The 22,214-nt window shown below is 39.2% G+C and overlaps 1 protein-coding gene across 1 annotated transcript in view; it reads right to left on the bottom strand.

The window, feature by feature from the left end:
• The window catches only part of PAPPA2 (pappalysin 2), a 451,060-nt gene extending 430,748 nt beyond the window's left edge, over nucleotides 1–20,312 (bottom strand). Inside the window, exon 1 of the mRNA XM_001373611.4 lies at nucleotides 20,105–20,312. Coding sequence (XP_001373648.2) covers nucleotides 20,105–20,312 — 208 coding nt within the window. The remainder of the gene's footprint in view (nucleotides 1–20,104) is intronic.
• Nucleotides 20,313–22,214: the final 1,902 nt, after the last annotated feature.

Raw genomic sequence — 22,214 nt, 5'->3', positions numbered from 1 at the left:
CCCTCCCTTGCTCCCTCCCTCTCTCTCTCTTTCTCTCTCTCTCTCTCTCTCTCTCTCTGATACACACACTCTCTCTGACACACATACATAAAACATATACACACATGCACACACACACACACCTGACCTCCTAACTGTTGCATGTAAGTCCACAATAGTCTGCCTGGGACCGTTTATATACTCATTAATGACATCACTAATATGTCAAGAACCTCTTGTATCTATCACTGTTTATTATGCTTATTTCTCACTGCAGTGATTACCAGGGAATCAAAAGGGACCCTGTGTCCATTTTCCAGTGGACACTGAGGAAAAGAAAGAAATATATATATATAGAAAAGAGAAAAAAATTATATGGAAGTTCTGTGAATCTCAATTCCTTCTCTCTGTCTCTGTCTCTCTCCCCCTCTTCCTCTCCCTTCCTCCCTCCTTCTCCTTCTCCCTTTCCCTCTCTCTCTCTCTCTCTCTCTCTCTCTCTCTCTCTCTCTCTCTCTCTCTCTCTCCCTCTCTCTCTCTCTCTCTCTCTCTCTTTCTCTCTCTCTCTCTCCTCTCTCTCTCTCTCTCTCTCTCTCTCACTCTCTCTCTCTCTCTCTCCCTCTCTCTCTTTATCTAAATCTGAAATTACTGAAAGGCACCATATGCCGAGTGAGCAGATCAATGAATAAAATTTTAAAATGCAGAAATCTGATAGCTTATAAATAGGACAGTTGAAATGATGGACATCAAGACCCAGAGCAAAAAAAAAAAAAGCAGTCACATGGATACAGCAGAGGAGCACACAACATGCTCCCACCCCACCCCCAAAATGCCTAATCAGTTATATTGTTAAACTGATCTCAGGCAATATCTCACTGTGCCTATTCTATTCCCACTGACAAGCATGACAGATACACTGGTTCTGAATGATCAGCTACTGTGAGGATGTTTGAAAACAGGTAGAAAACTGCACTGAGTACATGGCTTTGCCAGAAAAAAAAATCCTTCAACTATATAAGATCTTTGCTTATGTTGGTCTCCTACACATACACATACACACACACACACACACACACACACACACACACACACACATACACACACACAAGGACTTTACAGTAAGACCACCCCTTTTCTTGTGCTCTGGGCCCTGCTACCCTCTCTTTCATCCTCTTGAACTCCTATCTTAAAACTGATTTCATTTGTCTATAAACATTTTCTGCACTGAGCTCCCTCCTTGTCCACATGTCCTGTTTCCCTGAGCAGCCAGCTATCCAGAGAAGACTCACAACCAAAGTCCCAGATTATATATCAATCCAAACATAAGGTGACCAATGAAGAGATCTTCCTACATCCTACTTGCTTTTTTTTTTTCTATTTCCCACTCCCCCCCATGCTACAATCAGCTTTCTTATGAAACTTCTTAGTAATAAAAATTGTGGTTGTTTGAAGGAAAAGAAAGAGGGAAGAAGGAAGGGAAGAAAGAAAGGAAGAAAGGAAGCAAGGAGGGAGGGAGGGAGGGAAGGAGAAAGGGAAAGAAAGAAGGAGAAAGAGAAAGCTAAAGATTAAAGTAAGAATCCCAAATGAGAAGGTAAAAGCAACTAGTAAGAAGGAAAAAGATGACCAGGTAAGAAAAGAAGTTGGGAAAAACTATCCCTCCCCATATCCCCAAAAAGTTTCATACCATTCATTTCAAGGAGGAATAATATAGCAATGGAGAAGTATTCCGCTCTGAATTCCCCTCCTTTTTTAATTTAAAATTCTCTTGCATCACCTATATGTCTCAGTGTTTCCCATCTGGGTTGCGGCTACTAGTAATCCATTCATAAGGTTTCAAGCAGCTGCACAAAGATCCAGCTTCCAGTTTACTCTCTCTCTCTCTCTCTCTCTCCTCTCTCTCTCTCTCTCTCTCTCTCTCTCTCTCTCTCTCTCCTCTGCTCTCACCCTCTTTCCCTTCCCTCCCTCCTTCTCTCTCTCTCTCTCTCTCTCTCTCTCTCTCTCTCTCTCTCTCTCTCTCTCTCCTCTCTCTCTCTCTCTCTCTCTCTCTTCCTCCCTCCCTCTCTCCCTCTCTCCCTCTCTTTATCCCTCTTCCTCTTTCTCTCACTCTCTTTCTCTGTCTCCCCTTCTTCTCTCTCTCTCTCTCTCCTTCATTCCTTTGCTCACCACTCTCCACTTCAGCTCTTGGCAGTCCAAAGTTAAAGAAAAAAAAATGTTGAACCATTTCTATGTTTTCCTCCTGTTGTAACTTTTGCTGTGACATCATAATCCTGCCCACCAAAACCCTACCTCTCTCTTCTTTCCAACCCACCCCTCACGAGCTCAATACCCCCCAAACAAAACCCCTGCAAAGAAGGAGCCCTCCTGTCAGTCTCGATGTGTGATTCATGCAGAGCTAGGAGAGGGTGCCCCTTTCCTCCTCCCCAAGTCCCCCCTCCACTCTTCCCTCTGCCTTCCACCCTCCCTCTCTTACCCACTGCTAAGCCAGGGATCTCTCAAGGCTTTTTAACAATGATCCCATCTGTTTGACATGTGCGGAAAGGTGGGCTGGATTCAAATAATCTGTCAGACAAGTCAGATCAAAAACATAGCAAACCCCCTCCCCAGTTACACCACACACATATAAAAACAGCAAGAGTGAGAATATTCAGTAGGGACTGCAAGTCAGAACTGCATAGGACCCACCCTGGATGCCAAAGGAAAAGACACGGAACATGCCAAAGGAAACCCGTAATTACATAAATATATACATCTATATAAAAATTAAGTTGCTTATTTGTTCCTGGTTGCTACATAGGTCCCTCCCCCACTCAACACACACACCTAGGTCCTCAGCCCCTCTAACCCAAGTCCTGCCATTACACAAGAACAGGGTTCTGAGCGATGTAGGATCTGTTTTGAAATCGTCCAATGTGAGGGTTTCCCCCCCCCTCTTTTTTTTCACTCCAAAGCACTATCTGTGGCGATCAGACTAGAGCAGGGTTGCCAGCAAATGCTGGAGGCCCCTTCTAGGGTACAGGCTTTCAAACCAGCAAAGCTGGAGGGAATGGATTTAAGGACACACAGCAGGAGCTGACTGAATTTATTTTATTTTGACGGGGGTAGCCGGGGAAGAATATCACTGCTGAACTATCCAAGGATTTCTTAAACAGTTCTTTCAGGATGAGTGATGTCTTGTTTTGCAGGTAATCAAGAATTGGAGCTTATATATAAACAGATGAGAGGAGGAAGAGAGGCGAGGGGAGGAGAGGAGAGAATAAGAAAGGAGAGGGGAGGAGAGGAGATAAAGTGAGAGAAATGGAAGGGAGAGGAGAGCAGAGGGGAGGGAAAGAGGGAAGAGGGGGAGAGGAAGGGAGAGAAATCGAGAGAAGTGGAAGGGAGAGGAGAGTAGAGTAGAAGGGAGGGAAAGACGGGAAAGGGGAGAAGGGGAGAGAGGAGGGAAAAGAGAAGAGAGGGGAAAAGAAGGGAGAGGAGAGGGGAGGACAGGAAAAGAAGGGAAAGAAGAGGGAAGGAGGGAAGAAAGAAAGGAGGGGAGGGGAAATGATGAGAGGGGAAGAAGAGGGATGGGGAGAGGAGAATCAAAGAGAGAAAGTGAGGGAAGAAGAGGAGAACAGAGGGGAAGGGAGTCAGTTCAAGGGAGAGCAGAAGAGGGTAGGACAAGACAGGATTTGACTAGACAAGGGAAAAAAGAAAAGAAAGGAGTGTATAAGAAAGGAAAAGAATGAGGAGGAAGAAGGGAAGAGAGGGAAGAAGATCAAAAGAATGTCAGGAAATCAAGAGAAGAGAATGAGAGCTGGAAAAAGGAATGGATGGAGTGGTAAAAAATGAGAAGGGTGAAAAGGAGGAATAAAGTGAGGGAAGGAGAAGGGAAAAAGGAAAAAATAAGAACATATAGTATCGAATATAATCTGGTAAATAATAAATTAAATTAACAATGGATAGACAAAATGAAACAAGCAGGAAAGAAATAACAAAAGATGCCATGAACTGGGGCAGAGGGCAGACTAGGTAAGGAGAAAATGGACACACAAAAAAGAAAGATGCCATATTAATAATCAGACAAATTTTCAAAACAAACTGCTAGGTCAGATTTGAAACTATCACCTTAAGCCCCTTTTCCTTTCCTTTCCTTTCCTTTCCTCTTCCTTTCCTTTCCTTTCCTTTCCTTTCCTTTCCTTTCCTTTCCTTTCCTTTCCTTTCCTTTCCTTTCCTTTCCTTTCCTTTCCTTTCCTTTCCTTTCCCTTCCTTTCCCTTCCTTTCCCTTTCCTTTCCTTTTCCTTTCCTTTCCTTTCCTTTCCTTTCCTTTCCTTTCCTTTCCTTTTCCTTTCCTTTCCTTTTCCTTTCCTTTCCTTTCCTTTCCTTTCCTTTCCTTTCCTTTCCTTTCCTTTCCTTTCCTTTCCTTTCCTTTCCTTTCCTTTCCTTTCCTTTCCTTCTTTCTCCAAGCACCTCCCCCCAACACTCCTCAGCCTTTTTATTTCATGCGAAACCTTTTAGTTAGCAAGCTTGACTGTGTAAAGATTCAACCTGTTACCTGTTGGCTTTTGCTCCAGCCTCGGGCTTTACAAAAATCATGCCCCAAACAACATGCTTCTTTGTCTCTACCAAATGGTCTAGCCACAGTGGGCCCTGGGCAATGGCCAGCCCCATATTGTTTAAAGAGTGTACCAGCTTGTGACAGTCTGAGTTCAGTTCAAGCCCTTGTATATTGTATCCCAATGAATGCAAAGGCCCCAGCACAGTTTTTGTTTGTGTGGGTTGCCAGTGTCGTGCTAATCAATTATTATCGCTATTAATAAGTCATTTAATCCAATGACTTGAGCCTCTCTAAGCCTGGAGTCTACCTGGAATAAAAGCCCCAGCTGGGAGAGACCCCATAAGAGGGTCACTATCTCCTCTCTTTCTCTCTGTTTCTCAAAATTCAGTCCAATGAAGACACAGTTCATCTGAGATGGGATCAGGAAATATAGTCAAAAAAAGATTCCTTCCAAAAGCATAATCAAATGCAACAGTTTTTATGTATATATCTATATGTACATAAATGTATGTATGTATATGTGTGTATGTGTGTGTATGCATGTGAGGGGGGAGAAGGAGAGGGAGAAAAAGAGAGAGAGGGAGAGAGGGGAAGAGGGAGAGACTGAGAGAGAGAGACAGAAACAGAGAGATAGAGAAAGACAGGAAGAGATAGAGAAACAGAGAGAGAGAGAGACAGAGAGAGAGACTCTTTTAGTGAATTTCAGGATAAAATTACACCCTAAAGCAAACATTTTTGCAATATGTTTATTGGGATCTTATTCAGCAAGAACCAGAGTGAGGTTTTCTCAAGAATTTCACTCGAGCTCATTGATGTTGTTGCTTACACTGCTTTCCTACTCCAAGTCTCAAGGCACAGAAGAAACAGTTTTATCATTATCAGGGCTAGAACTGAAAAGATGGTAAGAAACCACACATAGGATCTTGGATTATCTAGTACAACTCTTTCATATTGCAGAGGTGGAGAGAGATACACAGATGATGGGTTCAAAGTCATGCCTTTCAGAAGACCGTTTTTTATGTTTCACCATGAAAAATTTCGAAGAGTCAGAAGTTTTGGAAGTCAATGTATGTAAAGTGCTTTAAACACCATAAATCACTGTGTAATTAATATGACTATTATAAATATTAATATTACTATTATAATATTACTATTATAAATCATCAGTGTGGGTGCTGAGTCTACCCCATTCAAAACTCATCTTAGGAGGTATGTATGGCCAAAAATCCATTCATCCTCTGAAGGCTGGCCTCCTGATGACAAGCTTCTCTGAAGGGAGCCAGGCAAATTCTTGACAAAAATATTATTGGGGCCTGAGCAAAAGCTAACCTCTTTTCCATTGGCCCTGTCAGAGTGTATGTTCTGCTGGAGGAACCTCAGTGAAGTCCCAGTTCATTGCCACTCCACAAAGCCCTCAAATAGGACTTCTAATCAGGACTGCAAAATTATAATCATAAATTATCATAGGTGATAACATAAGGTAGTGTGGAATAGAAGACAGAAAAAATAATGTTGATTTAAATCCTGACTTTGTAGAGTATGACTCATCCAAATATTTCAAAGCATATCATACATTAACTTCTTAAAACCTCAATGAGCTAGGCATGTTAATGACCTAGTGATTTGGCATCCTCTATTTTCCCCTGTTGGTTTCACCAATTGGATTCAAACATTTTAGCTCTGTGACCTAAAACTCTTAGAAAATGAACAAGATTCCCCAGCATTCGTGGGATGCTGGGAGAGTGCTATCTGTCCTCAGGAAGAAGTGCTGCAGTATTCTTAATTTCCCTTGTCACTGTTACTGTGGCCAAGCAAATGGGACTTTCTTTGGAGGATGGACAGTGTAGACTGAGTCTATAAGCCAGGTCACTCAGTCATCAACTCAGATCTTGCTTGAAGTTCTGAGGCCTTTACCAGCCATTCAGACTAAGTCTTGAAGAGAGTCAGAAAAGCCTGGTGAAAAATGTTTGATCTACGGCAGACACGTTGTTCAGAATCATTGACCAGAAGAAAGTAGAGGGAACTTGGTACAGTAGGTAGGGTTTGGTGTTTGGCGTCAGTAAGGCCTGGATTCAGATGACCACTAGTGATTAGGAGCTTTTGACCAGGACAAGTCACTTTATTTATCAATGCTTATATTTCTTCATCTGTCAAAATGAGAACAATAATAGCACCTGCCTCTTAGAATTTCTGTGAAGATCAGATGAAATAATATACATTTTTTCACAGTCAAAAATAAAATCTTTCCTGCCCTCAGATGAGGAAATGAGCCTAGAATAGTTAAATTGACTTTCACAAAAGATATCTCCTGACTTCAAATTCAATGTTCTTTGCATTATAAAGCACTGATTCAGCATCTCTTTGCCTCAGTGTCCCTTTTCAGGAAAATGAGGGATTGGACTAGACGATCTCTACAGGAATTTTAGCTATGACATTCCTTAATCTGTGATTTTGTACTTTGCTTTAAGGCTTCATTTTTCTTAATTAAATATTTTTCAGGAACCAACTATGTGTAAAAGCAAGTACTAATCCCCTCCTTACCTTGTTCTTCAGAACTAGTTGAAGATCCTAAAGAAACCACATCTCTAATATTTACCTGAAAATCTTCTAAAAAGACAACATGAGTATAGGAGAACTCATTATTCCAGATCTAAGGGTTGGAGGGGTTTTTTTTTAGCTCTCTCCTCCTCAAATTATAAGTTCTCTAGTATATTCATTTTTGTTTGTATGCTATATTCCCCCTGCTAGGAGAATGTATCTCTTTTAGGGGAGGGACTTTTTAAAGCTATATTTGTATCCCTAGCCCCTAGCATAGTACCCTAGACATAGTAGGCTCTTAATAAAGTTTCTGGATTGAATCTGCATAAAACTGAATCTACAGCTCAAGAATGTGGCCTGAGAACCTTAGCACTTCTAAGATACCCTATGCCACTGAGGGTAGTTTCCTAAGATAATTAAGCATGCAGTGCCTTGATGTTGGTACTTGTGAGGACTCAGATCCCCCTCAAATCTTCAGCTTCTCAAGGAAAAAAAATCAGAAAGCTAGATCTTGCCCAAGACTATTCCCATATTACCAGCTCAAATTCCAAACCATTCTTAAATTTGAAGTCTACTACATGCTAGTCAAATAATTTACACTGCCTTTAAAGTTCTATGCCAGTGATTTCCAAATGTCTTTCATTATTTGGACAATTGCAGTTCCAAAAGCAATTTCTTCTTTTCCCAGATCCCCTACCTTCTCAAAACAGAGATAGAAGCAAATGGATTTTACTTACAAAGAGAGTGTAAAACCCACCAACAAAGTCATGTAATTGGACCAACACACTCCCAGTGCAAATTAAATGAACTGCCAAGTCCACTGGATCTCAAACTCACTTTATCTTAGAGGTAGGAAGAATAAGTAGTCCCTGAACACATGCACACTTTAAAAGATAAAAATTGAATGAAGTCTGTAAACATGAAGGGACATGCAGGTCAATTAATGAATTGGCCATGGGCCAACTGATAGAGAACTGGGGTTCCTCAACTTCTGATTCCACTTTCTTTCAGGTCATTACTAGTCCAGATAGCTTTTTACACTACCACACTGCCTTCTTAACTAGTTTTCATCTAGATTCCCGCCCCCCCCCCAGGTCTCCCATTAAACCTGGAGCCAATGTATTTCTACCCACAGTGGAGAAAAGAAAACCCTTTGCCCATCTTGTCCTGGTAAAATGTTCAAAGCCTATCTTATTGTTAGGCAATCCTTATAATGTCTGTCTACCTCTCTAGGTTGTGGAGAGGAAAGAATTTTTGTAAACATTAAGGATCTATACGTGTATTGTTATTATTATTAATTATTGCTGTTATGTCTTCATCCCCACACTTACTTTTCCTTCTGACCTCACTTTTAATCACTGGCATCACCCTTCCCCAACTGCCCAATTCTCAAACTTTATATTATCTTTTTCTCTGCCTCTCCCTCAGTTTTCATATCTGTCAATTGCCAGCTCCATCAATTCTTTCTCCATAACATCTTTTACATCTATCCCTTCTTCTCTATAGCTGATGATACTTCTCTCCTGAAGATTCTCAGTGCTGCCCTCCTGAACTATTTCAGTAACCTCCTAATTGATCTTCCAATCTCCACCATTCATTTCTAAGAACCCTATTCTGACTTCTTTATTCATAGATTGGGTCGTGTTATGAACAGAAAACAAGAGAAGAGGGAAAAAAGAACACCTTTTAATGACTCACTATTGCAAACTAAGTAATGGTCATAATCCTGTGCCTTGTATTCAAAGCTGTCCACTATCTGTCACCACCCCAGTGTATGTTAAACTTGAAGTTAGAAAGACTTTAGTATAAATCCTGCATCATATTTTGACTAGACCCTGGGCAAGTAACGATTCTCTCTATACCTGGGTTGAAAAGAGAGCATTGGGTTTAATGAGTAAGAGATCACTGCTATTATTATCCTGATTTTGCAGCTGAGGAAACTGAGGCAAATATCAGTTAAGTTAACTTGTCCAGGATTACATACCTAGTAAGTATCTGAGGCAGGGTCCAAACTCAGGTCTTCCTAAATTCTATTCATTGTGCCACCAGTTGCCTCCATTGTTGAGTAGTTCCCATACTTCAAGCTTACTTCTCACACTTGAAAACCATCTTTTGACTTTGCCACTCAACTGAAACTATTCCCTATGACATTACCTTCAGACAGAGAGACCAACTAAGAAGTTATTTTAAAAGGCCAAGTGAGAGATGATAATGGTCTGAACTTGGGGAGTGAATATGTGAATAGAAACAAGGAGAAGAATAAAAGGAGTGTTATGGAGATAGAAATAGCAAGATAAGGGAACAGTTGGGTAGCTCAGTGGATTGAGAGCCAGACTCTAGAGATGGGAGGTCCTAGGTTCAAATCTGGCCTCAGACACTTCCCAGCTATGTGACCCTGGCCAAGTCACTTGACCCCCATTGCCTAGCCCTTACCACTCTTCTACCTTGGAACCAATACACAGTATTGATTCCAAGATGAAAGGTAAGGGTTTAAAAAAAAGTGGTAAGATACTGAAAGAGTTTTGGTCTCTGGGTCAGAGGCAAAGTCACTAACTCCAATTTTTTGTAGTTAATTTATTTCATTTCTTAAATGTGTTCAACAATTAGTTTTTCATAGGTTAAGAGGCAGAACACATGCACCCTCAGCATTAAGACTTTTGAATAAGAAGCAATCAATCAATAAACATTTGTCAAGCTCCTACTATATGCCAGGCACTGTGCTAAGCACAGTAATATGGAACAATATATGATCATTGAGGTATTACAACAGTCTTTGAAAATAAATTAAATATCTTCTACCTACTATTCTTCCTGGACTAGAGGGACATTTGCATACAACAAAAAGGGATTATAGTTCTAAACAATGTTATTAAAATGAAATAAAAACTGCTAAAACATCATCCAAATATTAATGAAATAAATATCCAATGTACCCAAGTGACTGTAGAAAAGGAAACTCTGGGATAAAAATGAAAGAATCAGATCCCCTTCATCACCTCCACTGAGGGGGTCTCTATTCCTCAAACACTTCATCTCCCAACTCCTTGCATTTTCTCTGGCTGTCCCTCATGCCTGGAATTCTTTCCTTCCTTATCTTTTCCTCCTGACTTCCTTCAAAACTTGGTAAAAATCTGAACTTTTACTAGAAGTTTTCACTGATTCCAGTAACTTCTCTGTAGATATCTTGCTTGTACGTAGTCATTTCTGTGCTGTCTCTCTCCTCAAAGGCAGGGACTGTTTCTGCACTTTTTTGGTATTCCTTGACCATATAGTAGCTATAGAAAGCTGCTATTTGATTTGACACTGGAAGTCTAAGCGTGTCAAGAGGAAACTTCCTCAGTCCACTTAAATCATTCAGCTCCAAATTATTCAAACCCACAGACCAGTCTCCAGGTCAGGTCAAATAAAATAAACTTTATCTGTTTCAAGTTAAATAGCCCCAAATCTTTGAATTTTTCTGCCTCCAAAGGCCTGTTTCCAAATTTCAATTATCAGAGCAAGAGGTCAAGTTTTTTAACCTTTTCCTTCTTTCCAGAACGCTGATTAGACCCTGGGACCTATATTCTCTAGAACTTTTGATCAAGGGAAGACTAGAACTTGAGAGAGTTCTAGCTCTACAGCTCTATCTAGGAGTCAGATTCTAATGGAACTCTCAAAAATATCTCCTTGATTACCTCTTCCTACAGGCATACCTAATTTTATTGCATTTTACTTTTTTTTATAAATTGAAGGTTTGTGGTAACCCCACATTGACCAAGACTGAGCAAGTCTATGGGTACCATTTTTCAAACAGCATGTACTCACATCATGTCTCTGTCACATTGTGGTACTACTCATAGTATTTCAGACTTTTTCATTATAATTATATACGTGATGGTAATCCACCACTTTGATCAGTGATCTTTGATATTACTATTGTAATTGTTTGGGGACTCCATGAACCTTAATAAATGTACGTATAGCCATTTCCCATCTCTCTCTCTCTCTCTCTCTCTCTCTCTCTCTCTCTCTCTCTCTCTCTCTCTCTCTCTCTCTCTCTCTCTCTCTCTCTCTCTCTCTCTCTCTGTCTCTCTCTCCCTCCCTCCCTCCCTTTCTCTCTCCCTATTCCCTGAGTCATAACAATATTGAAGAATATTATTTAAACTTAGTTAATAAAGCATGACAGGGTTTGAGAGGACTAACTCCAATTGTAAAAGAAAGTCTACTGTGGGTGATGGACTATCAGCCAGCATCACATGCTACATAGATAATCTTTGTTGAAAGGAGAAGTTAACTGGTGCAGCAAAATTCATTTGTGTCTTATTTTAGGAAATTGCCATAGTCACCCCAGTCTTCAACAACTACCACCCTGAGCAGTCAGCAGCCGCCAACATGGAGACAAGACTCTGCCAGCAAAAAGACTAGGACTCACTTGAAGGTTCAGATGAGGCTAAGCATTAAAAAATAAAGTATTTTAATTAAGCTATGTACATTGTTTTTCTGACATAGTACTCTCACATACTTAACGGACTACAGTATAATTTAAACATGACTTTTATATAGACTGAGAAACCAAAAAATTCCTATGACTTGCTTTATTGCTATATTTGCTTTATTGTGGTGGTCTGGAATTGAACCATAATATCTCTGAGGTAAGCCTGTATTTGAAACAAATGAAAAGATTCAAGGAATTGATAGAGGAGATGACTAGGAAGACCAAATCTCAAACCATACTTTGGGCTAGTAAAAAAGTCAGTCTCTTCCCCATGGCCCCAAGCCCTCTGGGTTTGTGCCTCAGGTTTAGTGGCTCTCTTGGAGTTTAGGCAGTGGAGACCAAGAGCCAAGAGTGAGAGAGTATCAGAGAGTCTGAGGTAGAAGGAGAAGGATAAAGAGAGATGGAAGAACCACTTTATAGAAGGAATTAAGTTTATAGGTTTTTTTAAGAAGCAGAGACATGCACTAGTAAAAGTTTTGCAGGTCAGTAAAACTTTGCTGCTGACCATTGACTGTGAAACCGAAGTTTCCCTTCTCTAACTTGAGAGTAAGTTGTTGGCTGGGTAATAGTAACACTGGGCAATGAGCTCCCAAAGTTATAGACTGACTAAGAATCAGCTGAAGTTCATTGTTTTTTAGAATTTTCAGCTGGAAGAGACTTTAAATGTCAACTAGTTCAACTAGCCCAATTCATTCATTCATTCATTCATTCATTCATTCATTCATTCATTCATTTATTCACAAAAATGGCAAATCACTCCAATATCTTTGCCAACAAATCCCCAAATGGGATCAGGGTCCAAAAAGATTGAAAATGAATCAACAACAAAAAATTCATTCATTCGTTTGTTTTTTGCTTTCTATGCGCTTCAGAAAAGGAAACTACTCCAATCAAAAGACAGCAGCAGCTGCTCTATAACTTAACATCTTAAAAGGATCATAGGGATCAGTGATAGATTTAATGACCTTTCTAGGGTTACACAGCCATTATGTGTCAGAGTTTGAAGTTGTTACCAGGTTTTTTTGATTTGGGTACCTATTTTACAGATGAAAACACTGAGGCTAAGACAGATTGTGACTGACCTACTATCACATATACATCTAGAATGTGTTTGGAAGTAGTTTCTATAACCAATTAATACTGAATGATGACTAAATGAGCACAGACTCCCATGACTAGCTATAGTTACCTAGCCACAGCTCTCAAGATGCTTCAGGAGTCAACCAGCTATCCACTGACCATCTTCTTACCATTCACCCTACTCCTGCCTCTCATATCATACACTAACTCCTATCTCTAACTTAATTGGTAGAACCATTGTTTTTTTTAAAGAGCTTAATAAATAACTTCCAAAAATTCTACTCACCACTCTTGTCAAGTCAAGTCACATCAAGTCAACTAGCATTTATTAAACATCTAATATGTTCCAGGCACTATGCTGAGCTCCAGGAATACAAAGACAAAAAACACCATTGGCTTTCAAGAGGTTCAGATTACTATATCTTTTCCAAATCACCAATTCCCTGTATATACTGTCTCCCCCCAAAAGAAGATAAATTCCTGCTTCCCAGCTTTATAACCCTGAGCAAGTCACTTATCTTGGTTTGCCTGACCCTTGCCTTTCTTTCTATCTTAGAATTGTTACTTAGAGAGAAAGTAAGTTTAAAAAAAAAGAATGTAAACTCCTAGAGGCTGGGTAGCATTGATCTCACAATCAATCAATAAACATTTAATACTATGTGCCAAGCATTGTGCTATCTTTTGTGTGTTTAGCATAGTAACCCCTTCATTCATTCATTCATTCATAAATTTTCCTCTATTCATCATGCTACATCTCCTTTCTGTGTGGCTTACACATAAGCTGAAGCACATGAATTTAATTTTTGAATTAAATTATTATTTTTAAATCCTTGCTTTCTATCTTGGAATCAGTACTAAGTAATGGTTCTAGAGCAGGAAAAAAAATGGTAAGGGTGAGGCTAGAGGGGGGTTATGTGACTTGCCCAGGATCATGCACCTAGGAAGTGGCTGAAGCCAGATTTGAACTGAGGACCTCTGATCTGCAGATCTGGTTCTCTTTCTACTCAACCACCTAGCTGCCCCAAATTGTTGACTGTGTATGTACATTTTAATCATTACAAAAAAACTTAATTTAATTATCTCAGGATTGATGGAGTCTTTTATATTTTCCAGATTCACTTTCCCATCTCTACCTCTTCTCAAAACTGGAAAAATATATCATATTTAATAACAACTGACATCTATAGAGCAATCTACAATGTCAAGAATACGAACATTTTGGAGCTGGGTCCAGACTAACCATGCTTCATTCCAGTCTTGGCTATGCTTCTGACTAAGGATTTTGCCACCATGACTCAAAACTTGCCTCAGCTCCTGGGTCCTTCTTAAACAAGTATATCCATGCCAGACTCCTTTCTTTTGTTCCTTCCTGAAATCTTATTGGTGCCTCTACTTTGGGAGTGTGCCCAGATGGAGTTAAGTCAAGGAATTCAAATTAATACATCTTTCTCTAATCACCAATCCCCTGTGTGTGTTGTCTCCTCCAATTAGAATGTAAGCTCCTCTCTAACTCAGAAGATTTTGCACCAAATTGCATAACCCTTATCTCTTTCCACTTCTCTTATGTATTATCTTCCCCCATTAGAATATAAGCTGCTTGAGAGCAGAGACCGTCTCTAAAGGCTGTCTCATGGCTATCCCCAGTGCCTAGCACACTAAGCACATAGTAAATACTCAATATCTGTTACCTACCAACCCACCTACACACTTGTGACATAAATGGTGTCCCAATTTATAATCCCTGCTAGACAGTAGGTGACACAGTGGCTAGACTGCAAAGCCTTGAGTCAGGAACAGTCTCAGACACTCACTATCTATATAAACTCAGAGCATATCACTCAATCTCTATTTGCCTTAATTTCCTCAACTGTAAAATGAGAATAGCAGCATCTATATCAAAGGATCATTGTAAGAGTCAAATGATATAATACCTGTAAAAATTTTAGCACAGTGCCTGGCTTTGGGTAGGCATTATATAAATAATTATTCCCCATCCCTTCCATTTTACAGATAAGGAAACAACAAAAATTATGTGACTTGCTTACCATCACACAGCTGGAAATAATTTAGAGATGATTTTCAGATCTAAGAGGGCTAACTCTGTGCTCTGTGACATACTTACTCCCTATTCTACTGAAAGACTGAATTGCCCTCATTTCCATAGCCTACTTACCTGGTTTCATTAACCTTAGTCTAGTTACTCTATAGAAATCAGGGTCAAACATTTCTAGAAGTCCAAAACATAACAAAAACTGCTGAGAAAATTAGAAAATAGTTTGGCAGAAGCTAGGCATAGACCATTATCTCACACCCTATACCAAGATAAGGATGTGATTTGGATATAATGAGTGGTACCCTAACTAAATTAGGGGAACACAAAATTGTTTACCTGGAAGATCTTTGGAGAAGGGAAGAATTCATGACCAAACAAGATAGAGAATATTTTAAGGTATAAAATGAATCATTTTGGTTATGTTACATTAAAAAGATTTTCTCTGATAAAGGTCTAATTTCTCAAATGTGTAGAGAACTAAGTCAAATTTATAAGAATGTTAGCCATTCTCCAGTTTATAAATGGTAAAGGGATATGAACAAGCAATTTTCAAATGAAGAATCAAAGTCATCGATAATCATATGAAAAAATGTTCTAAACAGAAATGCAAATTAAAACAACACTGAAGTACCACCTCATACCTATTATATTGGTCAATATGGAAGTAAAGGAAAATGATAAATGTTGGAGGGGATGTGGTAAAATTGGCACACTAATGCATTGTTAGTGGAGTTGTCAACTGATCCAACCATTCCGGAGGGTAATTTACCCTGCTATACCCTGTGCATACCCTTTGATACCCCTACTCAGTCTATATCCCAAAGATAATAAAAAGGGGAAAGGACCTACTTGTACAAAAAACATTTATAGCAGTTCTTTTTATAGTGGCAAAGAAATGGAAGTTGAGGAGCTGTCCATCAATTAGGGGAATGGTTGAACAAACTGTGGTTCCTATTGGTAATACTATTGTAATATATTGTAATGTAATGTAATGCAAGATGATTTCAGAAAAAGCTGAAAAGACCTGCAGAAACTGATACAGAGTAAAATAAGAAAAAAATGGGAGAATATTGTACAAAATAACAGCAATATTATATGATGTTTATTTGTGAAAATTTTGCTACTCTCCACAATGCAATGATTTGGGAAAATCCTGGAAGACTTATGACAGGGAATTAGACCCACTTCCAGAGAAGGAACTGTTGGAGTCATCTTTCACATCAATGTGTTTATGGTTTTATTTGGGGATTGTGGTTTTGTGTGTGTGCTCTTACAACAATGACCAATATGGAAGTACATTTTACATAACAATCAAAACAAATAAATAAATAAGAAGTTCAAAACATTAACTCCTAGGTATCAAACTCCTCACATAAAATTTCTAAAACGATTGAGTTAAAAATAGTTAACATTTGCAAATTCTTTAAGGTTTTACAAAGAGCTTTCACATTTTCCATTCACAACCACCTTGGGTGGTAGGTACTATAATCTTCATTTTATCAATAAGGAAACTGAGGCAGACAGCAGTTAAAATTACTTGCCTATAGTCACATAACTAGTAAATGTTTGAGTTCAGATTTTAAATCAGGTTTTCATGATTCCAATTAAGCTCTAAATTCAATGCATCACCAGTTGCTTTGTTTTCAGTTATACAGAAGTGATCATCTTTCTCAGTTATTGTCTCTTGGCTTTCACAGACTTCAAAACATTTCACAGAAAAGAACTAGGTGGTCTCCTTCCTTCACTGTCCATTAGAATGCCCAGGGACCTAAAAAGCAAACTTTGGATCAAGGTAGGACAAGTATTGAAATGGTAAAGCAAATTTATCTGAAAGAAGAAAGAATTCTCTACAAATTCTCTTCTAACTCTCTCCTGCCTGTCTCACCTATATTACAGATATCCTTGAGTCTTGTTCATCCTATACACCATTGTCAGACTTGTAAGAATAGACTTAAATCCAAGACTTCAATCCCCAGAAGTCCTCGCTCCACTTCCCCAGAATCCTTTGTAATCTCACTGAATTCTCACCTGGGCCGAGAGCAAAATCATTATTTAAAGGGTCTCCGCTCATGACAGGGGCTCTCTTCTCTTCCTGGCTCTGCTGGCAAACAGACTTCATGATGTGAGTGAAATTTGGGTGGGCCTCATGGCTTCTCTTGCTTGTATTTTATTTAACCCTTGACCTTTAATAAACCTCATAAAAATAATACTCCTTGCAGAGAGAAACTAATTTCTACCTGCCTCAGCTTCCCCAAAATTTTAATCTTAAGAGACTCATTTCCTAAAACACAGATCCAATCCACATCATTTCTCTAATGTAAATCTTCAATATTTCCTCACCCTTAGGAAGCTAGGTGCTATCATGATAGACCCTTGGACCTGAAGTTAGGAAAACTTGAGTTCAAATCTTCTCTCTGACACTTACTGTGTGACCCTTGGCAAGTCACTTAACCTCTGTTTGCCTCAGTTTCCTTAGGTATAAAATACAAATAATAACAGCATCTACCTTGCAAGATTATTGCAAGAATTAAATAAGATAATATTTATAAAGCATTTAGCACAGTGCCTGGCACATAGCTGAGTTTAGTAAATGGGTTTTTTTTTCTTCTTTTCACTGGCTACCAAAGAAAATTTAAACTCATTAGATCAAGGAAGTGCCCTTGAAATAATTTATCTATGCTTAAGAAAACATTTGATAAAATCACCATAATTTTGTGGGCAAGATAAAAAGGGAACTAAATGATTTACAACTTGATTGATTTTGAACTGGTTGGATGACTAGAGCCTAAGAGTCAGGATTAATAGATAGAAATTTGGAGAGAGATCTCAAACATAGTGCCAGTAGCCTCTCTCCTTGGCCTCAGTAGCTACAAAATTTTATTGGTAACATATTAAAGCAAGATGACATACTTATCAGATGTAAAGATTGTATGAAACTAAGAGGTAAAATATATTAGATGACAGATTTGGGGTCCAAAAAGGTCTCTTCAGGGAGGAATACTGGATAGAATCCAACAAAATGAAATTTAATAGGAATAAATGCAAAATCCCCCTCTTTAGGGTTCAAAAAGCCAATTACAAACGTATCAGATGGGATAGACAATAATTGAGATAAAAAGAAATTTGGGGTATCAGCAACCTAAAGCAATCATAAATCAACTATGTGGCAGTAGCCAAAAATGTTAACATAATCACCAATTACATTAAGAGAGTCCTCCTGTCCTGAATGAGGGAAACAAGAATCTCTCTGTCCTTTGTCTTAGCCAGATCACATCCAGAGTGTGGTGTCCAGTTCTTAGTTTCCCATTTTAAGAGTGAGCTTGATAAAATCTAAATGATGCTTTGGGGGATGAAACCACTGACCCTCCAATCACATATATAGAAACTCCTGGGTGATGAGGGGCAGGGAGGGGGAGGTGGGCTTCCTACCCCTCCACAAACACTAAAAATTGCTAGCCACAGCTCTGTGAACTCTGAAGTGATCCTCAGCAGTCAAATAATTCTCTTTTCTAGAGAGTTCTGGGCAGAGTAGCAACGATGGAACCTGAACAATTGCTAACCTCCACATTCCCTGCATGAGTGTCCTCCCTCCCTGCCCACTCCTATCCAGGAGGCCCCAGCTCCCAGACTGCACTAAATACCTCCCACCCTGCCAAATGAGGAAAGCCACCGGGGCTTTGCTGACTTTTTAAGCTTCACTGTCAGAATGTCTCTTGTCTGCAGAGTCAAGTTAGCGTAACAGTATTGGAACAGAAAATGTTTGGTGGGTTGCTTCTCCAACAGGGAAATGAAAGACTTTTAGTTAGCACCTATTAAAATGAATCCCAATCTCATTCATCATGGCTTTGAATTTGGGGATTGGCTCAGATATTCCAATGGAGATGAATGGAAAAGGGTTCAGAGATGACTGAAGTCTCTTCAAGAACCCGAGGAATCATCTGTAAAGGTTATGTAAACAGCTATAACTTGAACCAAAATTTTCTCAACCAGCAAAGCAAAGTGAAAACAAACTGTAAAGACTTTTAAAAATCCAGGAGCTCAGTGGTTTGCTTTTTAATGTCCTTCAAAAAAAAATGTCCTGCAAATGAAGGAAAAGTTTAAAAGATATTTTTATCATCAGTTGATCGACCTGTGTTAAAGTGAGGAAGCTAAAAGGAAGGATAGGTAGGTATGAATCCAGGTTCTGGCATTTGGTTACTAGGTGACACAGACTATCAGGCAAACTCATATGTGATCAGGGCTTAAAGAAAAAGAGATCAGCTGGCCTACCCCAAAAGAGATGAGGTTTCTGAGCTGAAAGAGGCCCCCAAAATTGTCCAGACCAGCGTCTCCTTCATTTTATGGAAAAGAAGACTGATGCTCAGGGAGTGATTTTTTTAAGGTCACATCAATATCAACAGAATAAGATTTAAATCCATGACCTCTGACTCCAGGTCCAGTACTTTTGCTTTATATTAGATGCCAAATTCTCCTTCTTTCCATTTGCTTTTCTGTGCAAAAATCATGGAAGCAGGTGCATGTGGATGAGTGGAAAAGATTTGGCTTCAGAAAGACTCATTCTCTTATCACAGCTGAATGAGGAGATGGAAGGAAGGATGGTAAAAATGAACATAAAGACTAGGAGGGAGTGAGCCTGTGATTTCAAAGTGGATAGAAAGGATTTTAGGCAGGGTGTGCCAGTTAATATTTAGCAACCTGTTTTAAAGGGATTTTCTTTTTTTTTTTTTAACCCTTACCTGGAATCAATAAAGTATTGGCTCCAAGGCAGAAGATTGATAAAAGCTAGGCAATGGGGGTTAAGTGACTTGCTCAGGGTCACACAGTTTGAAAGTGTCTGAGGCTAGATTTGAACCCAGGACCTCCAGGCTCTAGGCCTGGCTCTCAATCCACTGAGCTACCTAGCTGCCCCCTAAAGGGATTTTCTTAATCTCTCTCCGTCTCTTTAAGAGGAAAGAGTAAAGAATTTCCAAGTAAGAGAACTGGCAAGTGCCAGTTAGCCAGAGCTGAAGATTCCCTTACCTAGGGGATGAGCTATATAAGGAGGGAATCAGTTGGCAGTTGAGGGATTTTGCCTCTGGATCCCTAGAAAGCAGGAGGTTGGTCTGTCTGAGTTTTACTACTGACATTTGAAGGATAAAATCTTATTTAATGAGGTTGTTGGTGGTAGCTGTTTATTTATTAGTGTAGATAGGTAGTTAGTAAATCTTATTTAGGTAAAGTAGGTTAGATTAGGCCTGGTCTGCCCAGGCAGAAGAACCTGTCCTTGATGACAATTAGAGTAGGGTTTTTAGAAATTTTAGTTAGGGTTAGAAATTTAGGTATAGTCATAAGGTTATAGAGTAATAATCTCTTTCCTCCTTTCTATTTTCTATCTGTACTTCTCAAATTAAACTAAATGTTTTATCAAACTCCTCTCCTCACTTTTGTTGAACTCCTACCATTTAACCCTCACAAGCCTGGTCAACCAGCCAGGAGTGGAACCTGGAATCTTCTGATGACCCTCCCCAGATTTTCCTGGCCATTGTCCTCCACATATACTGCCAGTAGCTGGCCATGGTGTTGGAGGGGAGGCCCACATACACATTATGGATCAGCTCCTGCAGGATCTTCATACACAGATTGCTCATCCTTTCACCCATCAGGAAGCTCAGCGCATCCATCATGTTTGACTTTTAATGGATATTGAGGAATGGATGGAGGTGGATTACCTCTTGTTCTAATATGAACCAGAACAACTGATTTAAGAAGGCCTATATCAGTAGAAGATGTAGCCCAGAGAGATTCAGGTATATCTGTTGATATTTCAAAGGTGGGAGTTTTATCCACCTCTTGACTATCTAGAAAGAGTACAGGGAACAAATTTAGAGATTCTTCAGGAAGTTCTAATGTAATACCCCCATCTAGGGAGAAAATGTATTATATAAAGCATTTTAAAATTTAATCTGGATTATTAATGTTTTCCATCACTTTCTTAAATCTAGGCAATTACCACTATAAATTGAATTCTAATTTGTAGCCTTTGATGATTTTCTGGTTGTGAATTCTCACCTTGAAAATTTCAATCATTTCTCTCAAACTGGTATGAGCTGACTCCAGAACACCTCTACAGGACTTAAAGTTTCAAGGAGGCAGTGAAGGTCCAAATGGTCAAGGCTTCAAGTCCAAGAAAGTGGGCTATAACATAAAAGGCCACTTATATATTACAGGTCTATTCAGAGTTTTGGAGATAATTTACAGAGTTAGCAGGATAGATTAAAAGTGAGTTCTAACAAGTAACAAAGGCATAAAGGTTCTCCACTAGATTTGAAATCAGAAAACCTTAGTTCCAGGACTGACTGCCACTTATTAACTGTAAGACCTTGATCTACTCCCTTGCCTTGGATTCCATGATGTTCTCTTCCTCCCCTGACCCTCTCTCTCTCTCTCTCCTTTGCTTTTACCTATCTGACTGTTTCATCTACTTCTCCTTCATTGGCATAATTTCCTTCTTTACCTATACCCTAAATATAGGTATACCCTAAAGAACCTGTCCTCAATCCCCCTTCTTTCTTGATAACTACTCTCCTTCAACAATCTCAGTTTCAAGACTTCAATGATCCCCCGAAATTTCAATGAGCTATTCAGATAGCTCAGATCTGGAATCAGACTAGATTTCTCCAGTGAGTTTCAAGCCCACACGACCACCTGCTTCTAAGGAATCTTTGACCTGGATACGCCACTAAAAATCCAAATTTATCTCATCAGTTCATCATCATTAAGCACTTACTGTGTGCCAGTGAATGTGCTAAGCAATGACAGTACACGGAGAGACAAAAATAAGGTACTTGATCTCAAAGATATGAGCTGAAGTCACCATATTCCTTCTACAATCATCCTACTTCCAAACTTCCAATATCTTTGGATAGCCTCGCCTTCCCAGGCATTCAAAAAAGTCACATCAGAATCACCTTTGATTCTTCACTCTCTCTCATTTCTTATATCCAATTCTACTTGTCCATTCGTTTTTATTCAGACTTCTATCATCTTGTGTGGCATACTACTAACTCTCATCCTGACTATTTTAACAGCTTCCTAAATGGTCTCCCTACTCTCTATCTTTCCAATCTGTTCTCCATCTAAAAATATTAACAATCAAGTGTACAGGTAATCACATTATCATAAATAGTATCTTCTTCGGTGCCATTCAAAAACCATCCATGATTTACTTATGTTATTTAAGTTCATGTTCACTCATTCTATCAAATATGTTGAAGGTCACCCCATGGGTTTCATTTACATTTTGTGAGTATAAAGGCATCACCCCTGAGCCTTTATAAAGGATCATCTATGATCCTTTATACTTGCTACATGACCCATCATATATTTCCTTAATGACATCCCTTATCCTACTTCTTTTCAACCAAATGTAATAAAAAAAATGTTTAAATCTGTTTCCCTTTATCAGGATGTTCTCCATGCCTTTCTAGGCACATTCTTCACATTGCTAGTCAAATAACAATCAGATCTGATAATGATACTCACTTATTCATAGACCTTTACCAAAAGGACAAAATTACCTAATT

This window comes from Monodelphis domestica, chromosome 2 (assembly GCF_027887165.1).
Source record: "Monodelphis domestica isolate mMonDom1 chromosome 2, mMonDom1.pri, whole genome shotgun sequence".
Classification (NCBI taxonomy): Eukaryota; Metazoa; Chordata; class Mammalia; order Didelphimorphia; family Didelphidae; genus Monodelphis; species Monodelphis domestica.
The sequence above is the reverse complement of the archived record's forward strand: the minus strand, read 5'-3'. Positions and strand labels throughout refer to the sequence as shown.